The sequence below is a fragment of the Xenopus laevis genome, chromosome 7S (genome assembly GCF_017654675.1).
Source record: "Xenopus laevis strain J_2021 chromosome 7S, Xenopus_laevis_v10.1, whole genome shotgun sequence".
Lineage (NCBI taxonomy): Eukaryota > Metazoa > Chordata > Amphibia > Anura > Pipidae > Xenopus > Xenopus laevis.
The window spans coordinates 105,087,508-105,104,316 of NC_054384.1; the positions used below are offsets into that span (position 1 = coordinate 105,087,508).

Consider the following 16,809-nt stretch of genomic DNA (forward strand, 5'->3'; position numbering starts at 1 on the left):
CTAAATCGAGGGGTTCCTAGACAACAACACAAACTTGTTTTTACATCTCTAGATGCTTTGGGCTTCTTGTCTATAAATAACCAGTTTTACAAATACCACATCATTTTCTTTACTTCCTCCCAAAGCCTACCTGCTACTCCGCAGAGGTAGATTTGCTTAGGCAGTACCCAGTTTCAACGAATTATGTATTTATATTAGGGATGCACCGAATCCACTATTTTAGATTTGGCCGAACCCCCGAATCCTTTGTGAAAGATTTGGCTGAACACCGAACCGAATCGGAATCCTAATTTGCATATACAAATTAGGGGTGGAAAGGGGGAAACATTTTTTACTTCCTTGTTTTGTGACAAAAAATCACGCGATTTCCCTCCCCACCCCTAATTTACTTATGCAAATCTGCCAAATCCCGACCGAATCCTGGATTCGATGCATCCCTAAATTATATCGGCACCTCAGGGGCGGAGAGGATTGTAGTATGACTGCCAATGTAAAGGCTCATTTACAAAATGCAAATGCAGGGGCGGTGATTATTTTAAAAAGTTTAGCAATTTAAAGAGATATTAGGGCTAGTATAATTTTCAAGGCAAATGTACATCTGAGCAGGTGTCTTACCTGAATAATACAAATGCAGAGCAGAGAATGAGCTGAAAACTAGTCAATATATACAATTAACACAAACTGTTGTATAATGTATTTATATTTATTAATCCACACCATTTCCCATCTACAGTAACTCACTATTTCCAAAAACGAAAGCGTTCCATATACCATATTACTTTCTGACTAGTGATGGGCGAATTAATTCGCCTGTTACGAATTTGCGGGGAATTTCCACATTTCGCCTCCGGCAAATAAATTTGCGAATCTCCCGTCAAAAAATTTTGGATGCACGTCCGAAAAGTCGCTTGTGTCAAAAAACACCCATTGACTTTAATGCCAGCGTCAAAATTGGTGTGAGCGTCTTTTTTCGCTGATTTTTCACTGTTCCGCGAATTTTGCAGGAAATTTGCGAATATTCCGGCGAATCAAAACGGGAGAAATTCATCCATCACTGTTTCTGACCAATAGCTTTCCACCAGATTCCAACTTCTGACTAATACATGTCCCCATACCTAGGGAAACAGCAGCTGAAGAGGAAGAAGACTTTACAAAGTTGTGCTGATGGGAATTTGTTTGCAGACTGTAATTGTGGTGGAAAGAGAAAAGGTAAGAAAGGAGAAATGTGAAGGTTAAAGAGGAGTGACAATGAGAAAAAGATACTGGACAATAATTAGAAAAGTATAAAAGTCTGGCTAATACCTCTAGGGGCCCCTCTTGTGAACCACACCTGCTCCATTTATATAAGATATATAAGTATTCAGACAGTTGTGCAGCTACCCACTCTCCGTTGACAGATGCATCTCAATAAGTGTTGTGAAGCCACGAAACGCGTCAAGCGTGGGGTTTGTTACACTACTGAGGTTATTTGCTGTTTTTTTATGGATTCATTAAGGACAGATTTTAGAGTAGGGTAGAGAGAGCATTTGCCCTTGAGGCTGTAGTTCAGAAGGGCCCCTTAGTTGATAAAAGTATCGATAGAAAAATCTTCTATCTGGGACGTTTAGTTGGGTTGTCCCCATACTTCAATCATTTTCCCCTCAGATTAGGGCTCAATCTGATTCAATGAAGATTTTATGACCCAAAGCTGCCTGGTGCTCCATGAAAGAGTACAAGTTGACTCCACTGACAGAGGACTGAAAGGGAGAGTCTAGACCAGGGTTTGGCAACTGGCAGCCCACTGCATTTTAGCCATGAGCTTCCATCATCATCATCATCAGGTTGGACGTGAATTGTTCCTCAGTGGTCTGGGTATTTATTCAACTAATCGGTTTCAGACCAAGGTGGCACAATGCATATCGCAAAAGTAAATAGCTGAAAGCTAAGATGAACTGAGCTGCTGCCTGTGGGATGTGATCTTATAGTTTGTCCACCAGTTGAAACAAAGTAGGGGATGTTGCTTTTAATGAAAGAGGAGACTTTCTTTGGTTGGTATAGTTGGTTGTTCCCAGTCAAAGGAATTGGCAATGATGGGCTGGGCTATTATCTACAATGTCAATATGTTTGTTATTTATTCTCATTTCATTACTAAGCCTTTGTCACAGTCTTTTGCTTCCCAATGGACATTCTTCAAACAAGAGTAGAGGACAAGTTCGAGCAGATATGGTGGTTGGATGACATAAGCGTTGGAATTGCTTGAAGGAACCTACAGGTGGGATGATTGCCTTTAGATGTAAAATGGTTTCTTGAATGTGAAAGAAACCTTTATCCTTTATTAATACTTGTTACTCATCACAAAACTAGAACAAAACAATGGTGACTGTCATGGGCAAAGAACTCCTTTTTGTACTAGAGGGATTTCCATGAAAAGCTGAAGTTGGCTTTTGAAACATGTGAATGATTTTATGCGTGCTCATGTAAGGTTTGAATATAACTACTGTATTCTGTTTGTTGTCTTTCCTTTTGATATCCAAATTGCTATTTTTAGGGATCAGATGGTGTTGGAGAATACTGTGACCTGTACCCCATCAGAACCTGTTCGTGTCATGTCAGGGGGGCTTCCATTTGTTAACATCTTAGAACTAGAAGCAGTAAAGCATAGCTCAAACGTAGACTTGGACTGAAAGTGCTGATTTATGGTCAGAGGAGTCACATTACTATCATCAAGGAAGGAGTTTAGGAGCACCAAGAAACTGTGACACGCGTGTTTTATATATTTGCATAAACGGTATAATGTTATTATCCTCTGTCAAATATAAATATTAGTGTCGTACGAGAAATCTACAATTAGCACATAAGCAATAGATTTCCTGCCATAGCTGATGACCAGAAAGCATCCATGAAATAGTTTTTATAAGCAAATATAAAAACAAAATGATGTGATACCATGAAGCATGCTTTAAACTACCTTTTCCAGGGTTGCTGGGATATACTATGAAACAGTGTTGGACTGGGACACCAGGGGCCCACCCAAAAACCTTTGACCAAGGGCCCACTTTTAGTACAAATTTTCTTCCTCTCCTCGCTCAACCTCTATTCTCCTAGTCTCTTTTCTTTATATACTATACTCTATTTTTTCAACTATTTAGCATCTTTGTTCTTATAAAAATAGGAAATAGGCCAAATGTTTAACAGCAGGAGGGCCCACCGACACTTGGGCCCACCGGGACTTTTCCTGGTATCCCAGTGGGCCAGTCCGACACAGCTATAAAACATGCAGATAACATGCACGGCTGTGTAGTCACTGCATGTTTGGGCCTTTTTACCCATGATCCACATTCAAATGTAAAAAGAGTTGGGGAGCAACACATGCATGAATATGAGGAGGATGCCCAATGAGGTCTGTAATTGGCTATTTGGAAGTCCCTATGTGGACTCGCAGCCTACAAGAGGCTCTACTTGGCAGTGCATATGGTTTTTATGCAATTAAATTTTGCTTCCAAGCCATGGACTCAAAAATAATCACCTGCTTTGAGGCCACTGAGAGCTACATCCAAGGGGTTGGTGAGTAACATGTTGCCGGTGAGCCATTGATTGGGGGATCACTGATCTACAGGACAACTGCAAATGGTGTGATTCACTATAGAGGTACTGGAAGTTGGGTGCATGGAATATTGTGTTATACAAAGGAACATTGGCAGACAGTATTCATGGTGCTCCTAGATCAGCTTTGGCTTTGTACCTAATGAGATCACAGGCTAGAGGAGCACTTGGGCATCATGTGTCATTGCTTCCTTATGTGATGAGACTCAACAACTATATACGCAACCATTTCTTCCCTTTACAGGATACAGTCGAAAGACTGCAGCTGGTTTCTGCTTAAGTGATATTATTATGGTTCCTACAGACAAACAGAATACGAGCAGGGCAAACATGTTTAATCCGTATCAGCTTTCTGATTAAGCCTGTGTGTTATTTCTCACAAGGTGTGTCTTTAAGAGTTCACATATCATGGAGGATTTGTGTGTGCCTGTGGTTCGGCGCTGGGTAAATAAAGATCGGTGTCACTTAAAAGATATTGCATGATTTTATTCATCGCCGGCAGGGCTGGATCTCTCAAGTGTGTTGCTATAAACACGGCATAATAAAGTTAGGGCTTATAATGATACAGCCCATGCTTCAAAGCCTGAGATTTTAGATTATTTTTCCTATGTCCAAACTGAACAGATCAAGTGTAACTAAACATTAGATGCAGATTTAGGTATTGCCTCCATGGTATTACCTATTCTGCAAACACCTGTTACATACACAAGGACAATACATGGTTTCCTCTTTCATACATCAATTTAAGTGGCATATTAAAGGAACAGTAACATCAAAAATTAATGTGTTTTAAACCAAAGACAATATAATGTACTGTTACCCTGCACTTGTAAAATTGTTGTGTTTGATTCAGAATAACAACTTACAGTTTATTTAAACAAGCTGCTGTGTAGCCATGGGGGCAGCCATTCAAGCACAGAACACACAGTAAATAACAGATAATTTCTTGAGAATCCCATTGTATACTACAGAACTTGTTATGTGCTGTGGATCCTGTGCCTTTTCTCCTTTTCCAGCTTTGAATGGCTGCCCCCATGGCTACACAACAGCTTGTTTATATAAACTATAGTAGTACTTATCTGTTATCTACTGTGTATCCTGTGTAAGAAAAATTTCAGCCAAACAGTAGGTTTCCAGTTTTTACATTCAGCTTGTTGTTGGTTAAGGGTATTGCAGGAATTCTTGAGCCCTAATCTGAGGGGGAAATGATTGAAGCATGGATACAACCCATCTGCACATCCCAGCTAGCAGACCATTCTATCAATGCTTTTATCAACTAATCGGCCCTTCTGAACAACAGACTCAAGGGTAAATGCCCTCCCTACAATACTCTTAATCCATCCTCATGAGCATTGCATGGCTACCCATTGTACCTTTCTGTATTGCATGACGAGTGAAATAATGGAACAGAATTTAAAGTCAAACCAAGATTTCCTTGATCTGCTGCTGGTGATGAATGAAGACAGGAAAGTAGATTTTAACAGGTGGCCTTGGGCAACTTGCTTGTCAGCTGATGAATTGATACCTCCACCTATTGGTGGAATGTCTACCTTCTCATATGATTAGCACTTTCTGAATATATACATAAATGTGTGGGATACCTGGGATGTTTTACTTTGAGTTGATTGTTGATAAACAAGTCTTGTTAGAAACATGTTATATAGAGGAACTCTATTTTTTATATTCTCATGAACTGGGAATCCAGGCGGATGTGTATAGAATTTGACATCTTGATTTGTAGTCTTTAGATTCATCTCAACCTACCCAACTTTTTGTTTTCTGTCAAAATCCTTTTGGAAATAATAGCCAACATATCTACATACACCAATTTATAATTGGGTTAGAGGGATTGTGAGTATTTATGTATGATAATGCTGATATCTCACTTGTCAGTGCAAGTATACTATAGATTTTTTTTTTTTTTTTACGTGATGTCATTTCTTTTTTATGGGGAGCCATCACATCATTTTGTAGGATGTACAAGGATGTGGTGTCAATGTTGGGGTACTGATATGGTTTTAGCTTTTTTAAAGATGTTTGCATCACAAAGGTACAGGTCAAGACCCCGTTGGAGGTTCAGTCATAGCCTATGGTCCCTTATACCTTTTAATAAAGATTTATATAAATCACTCAGACTTAAATCTAAGAATATCAAGCTGGGCTCATCTGCAAGTCAAGATGTATTATGAGTGTTATTAATGACAAGGACTACAATATGTATCCTAAGCTTTAACCATAAATGACCTAAGCGGAAAATGGGTGCTCCCAGTTGGTCAATGGAACAGGTTAGAGCAGATGCACAACCTCAACAACCCCTAAGGATTGCAGCCTCCATATCAAATAGAACAAAGATACCGGCACTCAAGGCTTTTGCTTGCAGGGAAACCCTTGCTATAATTATTTGTGCAGAAGTGCAACTTTGGTTAACCAGTTGGTCAAACCGTATATATAAGCTTGTATGGCATACACTATATAGCAGACAAATGCAGTGTTGGACTGGGATGCCAGGGGCCCACCAGAAAACCTTAGGCTGAGGGCCCACTTTCCAAATGTCCTCCTCTTCTCACTCAACCTCTTTATTCTCCTAGTGTCTTTGCTCTACATACTATAATCTTTTCTTCCAATATTAAGCCTCTTTGTTCCCATAAAGAAATAAGGAATGACCATGAAATTGTCCAAATGTTTAGAAGCAAGAGGCCCACTGACACTTTGGCCCACTGGGAGTTTTCCTGGTATCCCGGTGTGACTGTCCGACACTGGACAAATGGCAACAATCAGCAAGCAAGGACAGGCTTATACACAGAGTACATATGTCCTAATATGATACATATTAACATGGGAACATGGGAAGCTCTTTAACTGGCTAGAGCCAAGGAACAAACTATAAAGTAGAAGGCAGGAAAAGTGGAAGGGAGCAACAGGATCAATTCTTTATGGACAGTGTATTACACACATGGACTAACTGTCCAGCAATTGTTGCAGCCAAAGTTGGTAGAAAGAACCACATAAGCAGATGTATTTCCAGTTTAGCCAACCAAGTTTTTGGGCAAAATCTGACTGATATAATTATTTAAAACTTAAACCAATAATTGGAACCCACTGGGGGAGGGGCATTTAGGGTAGTTCGAATTCACAGTCAATAGGTTTCACCCCTTTCTGTCTGATTTCTGAACAAGCTGCAATCAGATATCACAAGGGGGTCATTTTAGGATTCCAGCCAATAATTCAGGGTTGCAGCCAATAGACTGCTGACTCCACCAACAGAGGCAACATTGTCAGCCAATGGCTGCCCATGGACAGTAAATTCTCTAAAGGAATCCCAGCCTGCATAGAATTGATTTACTTGGCAAGGCCTCCCCTTTAATATTCCTTGAGCATCTTTAGCTGTTTGATGAGAACAGCCTATGCTCCATTTCATACATAGAACAAAAAAAGGAAGTATATGTTTGCATTAAACAGACAAATATCTTTGAAGCCCAGCAGGAAACCTGGTAAAGTTTAAGAGAAGAGATCAGAAGATGAAATGCCGTTTGTCGTGTACTCGGAAAGAGGCAGCAACACATTGTTTGTAATAAGTTTCTAAAACAGAGACGTCAACTAAAACTACATGTCATCAGGGTGATAGCGATCCACTTACAACCTTATTTCATGTAACTACTTACTACTGTGGTTGTCACACTTTTTCAGTTTCAGCACCCTTTGGAGGTCCAACCTTTGATGAGGGAACCCCTTATCTCTTAACAAGGTTACAGATATAGGAAAATATCAGCATATTGACCATTCAACTATAGTTCCAAAAATATCAAGGGCAGGAAATGTTTTCCCCCCAAATTTCATTCTAATTGACCATTAAGTTGAGCTTTTAAGTCTGTCTAGGAAATCGAATACACATTGTTCTTGCCAAATCTTTCCCTGACTGGCCTTCAGGCTGAACATCCCTCGTGACTATTTCAAATGTGGCCTTCCCTAAACTTTGGGAACCAAACCAATACAGCTGATTTTATTTTTTGGAGAATTAGGAAACCTTTTTGAGCCATAGCAGTAAGCTGGCCATAGATGTTGAGATTTTTAAAAGATCAGATCCTGATCGTGAGACCAATATCTTCTCAGAACGATCGTACGAATTTACCATCAACTAAAAAGACCAATTTGGCAGGAAAACAAAGGGGAGCTGCCTGCTTGGCCCTGCAAACATAGAGAGATTGCACTGGGGCCGACAAAGATTTTTTGACCTGGCCGATCAATTTCCCGACAGATGTCGGCCGAAAAATCGTAAGATGTACGATTGTTCGAATACCACTAACCGCACGATAATTTCGAAGGATTGGTCGAACTTCCCTAAAATCGGTCGTTCGGCAAGAAGAATCGTCGCGTCTATGGGGACCTGTAGTTGTGAAAGAGCAGTAAATTAGGTGGTTATATTATTATAAAGGTGGCCATACAGGGGCAGATTTAAGCTGCTGATTTGGGTACTTAAAGCTGGCCATAGACGCAAAGATTCGATTGTGCGAATCATTGCACGATCGGACTTTCCCATCTCCCGACCTGCCACTAACCATTCCAATCAAATAAAGTAGAAAAGAACAGATCAGCCGATGTTCTGCCCCTGACAGATATCGTACGAAAGTCATGTCCGACAAAGCTGTTGACTGTCTCCCACTGAAAATCGTACGATCGGCAATACACGCAGAGATATTATCAGCAGCCGACAGAAATCTTTTAACCTGTCCGATCGACCAAACGACCGTTCTTCGCCAGACAAAAAATGTCGGGACTCTCCACACACTGTCTGAAAATCGTACGAATCCTCGATTCGTATGATCAGATCTTTGCGTCTATGGCCAGCTTTAAACGAATTCAACAGCTTATCTGCCAGTGTATGGAGTCCTCAGACTGGCCACCCAGACCGATATCTGACCAAAAATGGTCCAGATTTCGATCAGACAGGTTTGATTTTCCAACCCAATCGAGGACCGCATTGGTTAGTTGATGCAGCCCCGTCCTGTTGGCTGGTATGCCCATCATTGTAATAAGATCACTTGGCCTTAGGACTAAACAATCGAATTAGCTGGATATCGCACTCCTTTTGTTGGGCATATTGGGGTGAAATATATCTGCTCGCTTGGCAATCTTTCCAAACGGGCATATATTATAGTTTATGGCCAACTTAACTTGGGCTATTGTAAGTGCAATGGATCTTTGAATTAACTGGAAAGGGTTTTTTCCACTGTATCTAAATAAACATTACCAATGTCGTAACAAGCCCCATCTTTCCCAAGAGACTTGGAACAATGTGGAGTTCCTGCTTCTGAAGAGGGTTAAAAACAAAATCTTTGCAAAGACGGAGAGAGGCGTCACTCTCATAAACTCTTTCTCACACATCTCAGTGGGAACAAATGCTCCAGAACAGCTTCTTATTATGCCCTGTTTAGAACCTGAAAAGCTTAGGTTCTCTACAGTACAAAATAGGCCAAACTGATGCACATACCATTCCTTCTGTATAATTACTTGTATTTATCCATCTGCATAGGATATGCCATATTGCTTATTAACCTACTTCTAAAAGGGTATATGCAACAAATGTCATGTTAAGAGTCTTTAGCCTGAAGGTTTCCTCCCAGCCCTAGCTGGAGTGTTACATTTTAGGGAACTCTGATTTATTTTATTTTTTTTACAAATTGAGACCCCCTAATATTCTACATTATCCTCATCCCTCCTTGTGTGCAGGTAAATCTGTGTATGATCTTTGAGAACATCAGTGCCAATTACTTACTGTTTACAGTACATTACATTAGAACAATAAAGCAGTAGGCCTTAAAATCAATGAATTTGGGGACTAACAGGTTTATGTCAAGCCTATTTCTAAGAAGTTAACTCATCCCCAATCCTGTCTTTCAACATATCATCCAGTCTTCATTGTGCCTCATAAATACGCCTAGAACATATTGTCTTCTGTCACATTAATGATGTTTTTTAAATCCACAATGCATGGAACCTATGAAATTTGGTTTCCACCCTGTATACTGAACGAAGTAAGTTTGTAGGGAAAAATTAGCGGAGCTCACCAACTCGGCGTCCAAGAATCACGTCTCCCCCTCCAGCGGCATCCCGCAAGAGCTCCACAGGCGCAACCAATTCCAACTATTTACGATACAAGATGAGCTCGGCAACTGCAGGCGCTCAGCCGGAGGAATTAAGGCACGTATTATCTTGATCAAATGTGGCTTTTATTCACGCAAACAATGTGACAAACAGTGGCAATCATAGTGCAATTAAGCCTACGCGTTTCGTGCCCAAAACAGACGGCACTTCTTCAGAGCTCTGAAGAAGTGCCGTCTGTTTTGGGCACGAAACGCGTAGGCTTAATTGCACTATGATTGCCACTGTTTGTCACATTGCCACTGTTTCTCTAATTAATCTTTCTCTCTCCTTTATGCTAAGGAACATCTTCAACAGTTGCTCATAGCGCTGATAAAACTCAGGGCTCTGTACTCAACCCTCTATAGGGCAAAAAGGACACAAACACTGTGTTTTGTACACTGGGCCCAAATAAAAGTTGGGAGTTCTTCTAGATTGGAGCACAAAGAATTGCATCTCTTCTGAACCTACAACCTGGGAGTTACCTTCTACAATACAGAGCAAGTCTCTCTGACAGGTTGTAGATCTGACTGCAGCCTGCAGAACAACCAATAGTAATATAGTGGGATGTGGTGTGTAAATGGTATATAGATACCATAAAATATAGTCTTCCACCAACTTGTAACTCAGAGTGGTACTCTAGAGCACAGCATGAGATCCTACTCTGTACATTTTATTTCCCACCAGTATACAATATAAGTGAAAGTGATAATAATGATTATAATGGTGGGTGTAGACTGTAATGATCCATAACAGCTATGAGCAATATAAAAGTAATTTGAGCATTTTAACTCCAGGATAGCAAATAGATTCAGCAGGATGCAGGTAATGAAACCATGAGCTTCATAATCTCGAGCCAACATACAACAAAAAGCTTTTTCTACCCTGACACCTCTTGGGCTCCGGGTGCAAGACCTGAATTGTCTAGGAGTCTTATATCTCCCTCTCTAATTCTGCATTATAACAGAGTGCTGGCCAAGGATCAATGGGCCACACGTTTTACCACAATTAGAAGCTCATGTAACTGGAGAGGATGAGGTGATGCAGAGCAGTTTTTAAAACTCTTTCGACCAGCGCGCCTGCCAGGTTCTTTTATAATAAACTGGTCATGCCACCATTGTTCTCAAAAGCATGTGAGGTTCTGCCAACGTGGAAACTGGCACTTCTGAGAGGGCAGTCAAATTAGGCGGTAAGAAAAAGAGGGAAAGGGAGGAGAGCTGAAGGTGAGTGGAGGGCACACCGAAATAGACAGGTTCATTTGATTTGCATGTGTTCCGCCATGTTATTTTTGCTTACGGTGCTGTGATATTTCTCAAAATGGCAGTTTTCCATAACTCTCTAAGGCAGGGGTCCCCAACCTTTACTCGAGAGCCACATATAAATGTAAAAAGAGTTTGAGAGCGAAACACAAGCATGAGAAAGTCCATGGGAATGTCAAATAAGGGCTGGGATTGGCTGTTGGTAGCCCCTATGTGGACTGCCTACATGAGGCTTTGTTTGGCAGTACACCTGGTTTTTATGAAACCAAAACTTGCCTCTAAGCCAGGAATTCAAAAATAAGCACCTGCTTTGAGGCCACTGGGAGCAACATCCATGGGGTTGGTGAGCAACATGTTGCTTGCGAGCTACTGGTTAGGGACCACTGCTCTAAGGCTTATATTACATTTTCAGTATGTAGCACTATCTACTTGTTGACAGACCATGGAGGTGGACTCTAGGAGGTCCAGTCTGAGCCTGAGTAGAGATGTCTAACTGACAGTTCTTGCTGGAGGCTGGACTTTATAGATTATCCAATCAAAATGTAAAAAGGTTGCTCTGGGTCTGCTGCCACCCCTGGAAGTACTGCCTTTGGCAATGTCCTTGCTCCATAGCTGAAATAGCACTGGGTGTGCCCTCCACAACTCACAAGACCTATCCTTTATAGGACCTGTAACAGCTGGTGGATGTCTTTTTATGATGTTTTGCTTATTTATGTATACTCACAGCTTTACTACCAAATACATTCCTGCAACTGAGAAGCCAATCACGATATGAAAACCCTTTGGGTGCTTTCCATGCTTTTTACTTTGCTGCTGTTTGGTTTCTGGGAGTTGTAGTAATACAAGTGATTGTGTTAATATTAATCATAACATTTGAAGAGCCATGGGTTATACAATTCTGAATGTACAGTTATAACAAAGTGTAACAGATCTACTCGGTTGGCAAAGTCAACATATTTGAGTCATATTTATAGGCTTGGCCCACTTAACATCTATGTGTCACCTAGAGACATAGATGCATATTCTACACAACTTGTACTCCACCTCTGATCCTGGTATCCAGGACAAATTCCCTCTGTGCCCTATCCTAAAGGCAGCCTTGCCCCTCAAAGAGTCATTGATGTCTATGATCCTTTCTAATCTCAGTAGTAGGTACATTATCTATGAATCCACTCCTACACTCATAACCGGGAAATGAGTAATGCTACACAAAGCACTGACCCTGTACGTGTTTCTTGCCCCAAAGGGTTAAATCATTCAAGGCATTGGCATCCTCCCTAAATTTCATGCCAACACCTGGGTGAGTCAGTTTTATGAGCACCAGGTCCATAAATACCAATATCAGTCAATTCCTGTCCAGTGTGTTGCTATCAAAATAGCAACCAAGGCAAATTATTTACTAAAATCGGTTTGCTGCAGTGGGATATGAGCAAATCTGAACCTATATAAATGCTGCACAGTCACAGCTTGTGCCTTGTTATTGTAGCATCTAAAGCCAATAAGTCTACATGATACTCAGAGCTCAATGGGCAGAAATTAGCTGAAAGGGAACCCATACTACAATGCCATACTTTTTTGTTTACCACTTACATCATGAACAAACTGTCGGTGTGTTAGAAAATGACCATACCCTGCCCATTTAACACAAAAAAACAGGAGTAAAAATGATGCTTATATTAGAGCAGGGGTCCCTAACCTTTTATACATTTGAGCCACATTCAAATATAAAAAGAGTTTTGGAGCAACACAAGCATGAAAAACATTCCTGGAGGTTCCAAATAAGGGCTGTGATTCGATATTTGGTTGCCCCTAAGTGGACTTGCAGCATATAGGAGGCTCTGTTTGGCAATACATCTGGTTTTATGTCACCAAAACGTGCCTCCAAACCAAGAATTACAAATAAGCTCTTGCTTTGAGGCCACTAGAAGCAACATCCAAGGGGTTGGTGAGCAACATGTTGCTTGCAAGCCGCTGGTTGGCTGGGTGGCTAACTGTAGGCTCTAAATTCTGCTCTACTGCTTGCCCTACTACTGCAATTTCACACACAGTCACCATCATTCCCTTCTGTTATTATCTTGCCCAACGGTCACCCTCTTGCCCTATTGTTCCCATCTTGTCCTACTACCACAATCTAGACCCTACAGTAACCACCTTGCTACACTATCCTCATCTTGACCTACGGTCACCCTCTTGCCCAATTGTCACCATCTTGCCCAGCTGTTGCTATCTTGCCATAGTGTCATCATCTTACCCTACTATATTCACCCAAGGTACAGTATTTGCCTTCAAACATACAATCAAGGGGAGACTTATTGTCTAGGTCAGAATTCCCGAACCTTTTTTTTACCTGTGAGCCACTTTCAAATGTAAAAAGAATTGGGGAGCAACACAAGTATGAAAAAAGTTCCAGGGGTGCCAAATAAGGGCTGTGCTTGGCTATTTATTAGCCTCTATGTGGACTTGCAGAATATAGGAGGCTCTGTTTGGCAGTACACCTGGTTTTATGCCACTAAAACTTGCCTCCAAACTAATAATTATAAATAAGCACTTGCTTTGAGGCCAGTAGAAGCAGCATCCAAGGTCCACAGTCACCCTCTTGCCCTACTGTTCCCATCTTGCCCTACAGTTACCCCCTTACTACACTATCCTCACCTTGAGCTATGGTCAACCTCTTGCCCAATTATCACCATCTTGTCCAACTGTTGCTATCTTACCACAGTGCCACCATCTTGCCCCACTGGTGCCGAACTTTCTCCACTAAATGTTCTTTGCCTCCAAGCATCCAAGCAATGAAAGACTTACGTCTAGGTCTGAGTTCCCCAACTTTTTTTTTTTACCTGTGAGCCACTTTCAAATGTAAAAAGAGTTGGGGAGCAACACAAGCATGAAAATAGTTCCAGGGGGTGCTAAATAAGTGCAGTGATTTGGTAGCCCTATATGGACCGGCAGGCTACATGAGGCTCTGTTTGGCAGTACATCTGGTTTTTATGCAACAAAAATTGCCTCCAACCCAAGAATTCAAAAATAAGCATCTCCTTTGAGGCCACTGAAGCAACATCCAAGGGGTTGGTGAGGAACATGTTGCTCCCAAGATCCAGAGTTCAGCTTACTCTTAGACTACAGATCCCAGCATTCTTAGCTGATGAGAATTTTGAAAGTCCTAGGTTCACAACTATCCAGTCCTAAATACAAATGCAACTGACTGTAAAAAAATACAAATACAGTCATCTTACATCCTCTTTTACCAGAGCGCCAGACACATACATGCCTTTAGTTTGTAGAATGTTGTATTATGTCAGCTTCCCCATACATATATGCAAATATGAACACCAAAGGGTAAAGTACAAAAGTGCAGAAAGTTCCCCTGTAACATATGGTCAATGTGCCGGATACAGATAAAAAGTACAGACATGGGATCTGTTATTTACAAGGCTTCCAGATATGGGGTTCTTCTCTAAAGCAGAGCTCCATCGCTAACCGCATTTAATCACAAAGAAGAGGTGTCTTTTGCCATCGGTATGGGCTTTAGCGCAGCTACTGGATGTTATAAAGATCACACTAAAATTGTAGTATAATTTGTCACGGATGTAATCACTGCAGTGGAATTTTTTATTGCTTACAATGAGTGTTGTGCCGGAGGCGAGTGATGACTAAATACGGAGAAATACAGCTATGATAGAGTAGCAGCACTGCGTGAGTGTACGAGACCACAGAGAGTGCTGACTCAGCTCCGACTTATTTACTACCTTCAGCTTTCCAGCTGTTCTTGCTGTTTAACTACAAGTTGACCAGTATGTGTTTGTGGGCTGACCCCAGCCCTCTCCCCCCACAAATGCTCAGTTTTGCACATCAGATTCTGAAACTTGCATTAATACCTGTCCAGCTACCCTGCAGCCGGATATTAGATAAATGGGCCAGTGCATGATCAGAATGACGGCACATAACATATGACATCCCAGCACATTAATACATAATAACAGATGACAGATAACACAAAGTCACAATGACAGTTGTCGTTAGCCCCATGTGAACGACACAAAGTGCAAGCACTCACCTCACATTTGGAGTACCACATCAGCTCGGTGTGCACCACCATGAGAACAATCCCCAAGAGCGCCACCAGTATGGTCCAGGCGGAAAGCTTCTTTTTGGTCTCCACCAGCAACTTCCTCCTCTTGAACTTGCGCAGGTTTTCGCTGGGGTCATCCCGGACAATGTGGACCTTGTGAGAGTTGAGGATGGCGATTTCGGACGGCTCCTTGGGTTGCATGTCACCGTGGGCTGATTTCTTTCGGGATGCAGAAAGGCATGTTGTAAACAGAGGCCAATGACCCCGTCCCATGTGCTTTTCTGAGTCAGGCTCCAGTGCCCCAGCCCAGCCGGACTTTTAGAGACAATAAAGGAAACCCGCGGCTTCCTGTGTTTTTGCCTTGGCAGCAGGGAGGGGATACAAGAGAAATCTGCTGCCTTAGTCACTGCTTACCTACAACTTCTGTCACTTTTTCCCTTTCTTTTATCGGTTTTCTTTTCTTTAAACTTTCCTCTGAAACTTTGATCTGCTCTAACTAACTGTCATCTCTGTCCCTTTCCTTATCTTGCAGTGCCCTAGAGTCATGTGACTGGCCTCTCTCCTCTCTGTGTACAAACTGCCACGCTCACCTATCCCTTCTCCCTGGCTCTTGCGGTGCCATCACCCGGTATAAGAGCAGAAGCTGAATTTGCATAGCAGGAGTCTGCAGGGGGTGGGAGGGGTTAAAGCGGCAGTTAGAGCAGAAGGGACTGAGCATTCAACTTTGCAGGAGATCTTTCATGCTGACTGAAGGGGGGTTTCAATATTTAACCTAATGGAGCTGAGTTCAGGGGGCACAGGGGCTGCACAGGAGCAGGGCAAATGTATAAACTGAACAGATATAATAACATAGTCAAGGAGAAGTCTAACAACTAAGGACAAATTTCAACATTTTTTATTGTATTGGATTATTTAGGTTTGCAGAGCTCCTTAATTAAAAGTAAACGGCTCTTGTTGCTACAATGATCGACCTTAGCAACAAGGTGTTTAGTCTCACTGAACCTGCAATCGAATTATTTCTTTAAAGGAGAACTAAAGCCTAAAAACGAATATGGCTAAAAATACCAGGTTTTATATAGTGAACTTATTGCACGAGGCTAAAGTTCCCGCTTGTCAATAGCAGCAATGATCCAGGACTTCAAACTTGTCACAGGGGGTCACCATCTTGGAAAGTGTCTGTGACACTCACATGCTCAGTGGGCTCTGATTGGCTGTTGAGAAGCTAAGCTTAGAGCTCGTCACTAATTATCCAGCAGAAAATGAGCTTCCCTGGCTGTAATATAAGCTGATGCTACAGGTTTGCTGATTATTAAATTCTGATGCTAATTACACTGGTTTCTGTGCTGCCATGTAGTAATTATGTGTATTAATTACTAATCAGCCTTATAGTGTGACATTTCTATTCTATGTGTACTGTATATTGTGAGTGGCTCCCTAAGCTCAGTAAGTGACAGCAGCACAGAGCATGTGCAGTGAATCAGCAGAAAAGAAGATGGGGAGCTACTGGGGCATCTTTGGAGACACATATCTTTACTGCTAAAGGGCTGTGGTTTCCTTGGGCTGGTACAGAAGCACAAAACATCATGTACAGGATTTCTAGCTACTTCTTTAGTTAGGCTTTAGTTCACCTTTAAAAATAGGCTTCAAAACACTTAACAAAAATATATTAAAATGGTTTTAAAGATAAACTTTCTGGGGTAAATAAAAGCCAAATAATAAACTTGGGTAGTACCATTTTGCACACAAGAACCCATTTATCCT

At 41.5% G+C, this 16,809-nt stretch overlaps 1 protein-coding gene across 1 annotated transcript in view; it reads right to left on the bottom strand.

Annotated features, from left to right (window-relative positions):
- LOC108705049 (intermediate conductance calcium-activated potassium channel protein 4) overlaps window positions 1-15,688 on the bottom strand; it is a 42,814-nt gene extending 27,126 nt beyond the window's left edge. The window contains exon 1 of the mRNA XM_041571678.1: window positions 15,034-15,688. Coding sequence (XP_041427612.1) covers window positions 15,034-15,321 — 288 coding nt within the window. The 5' untranslated portion in view covers window positions 15,322-15,688. The remainder of the gene's footprint in view (window positions 1-15,033) is intronic.
- Between the last annotated feature and the right edge of the window lie 1,121 nt (window positions 15,689-16,809).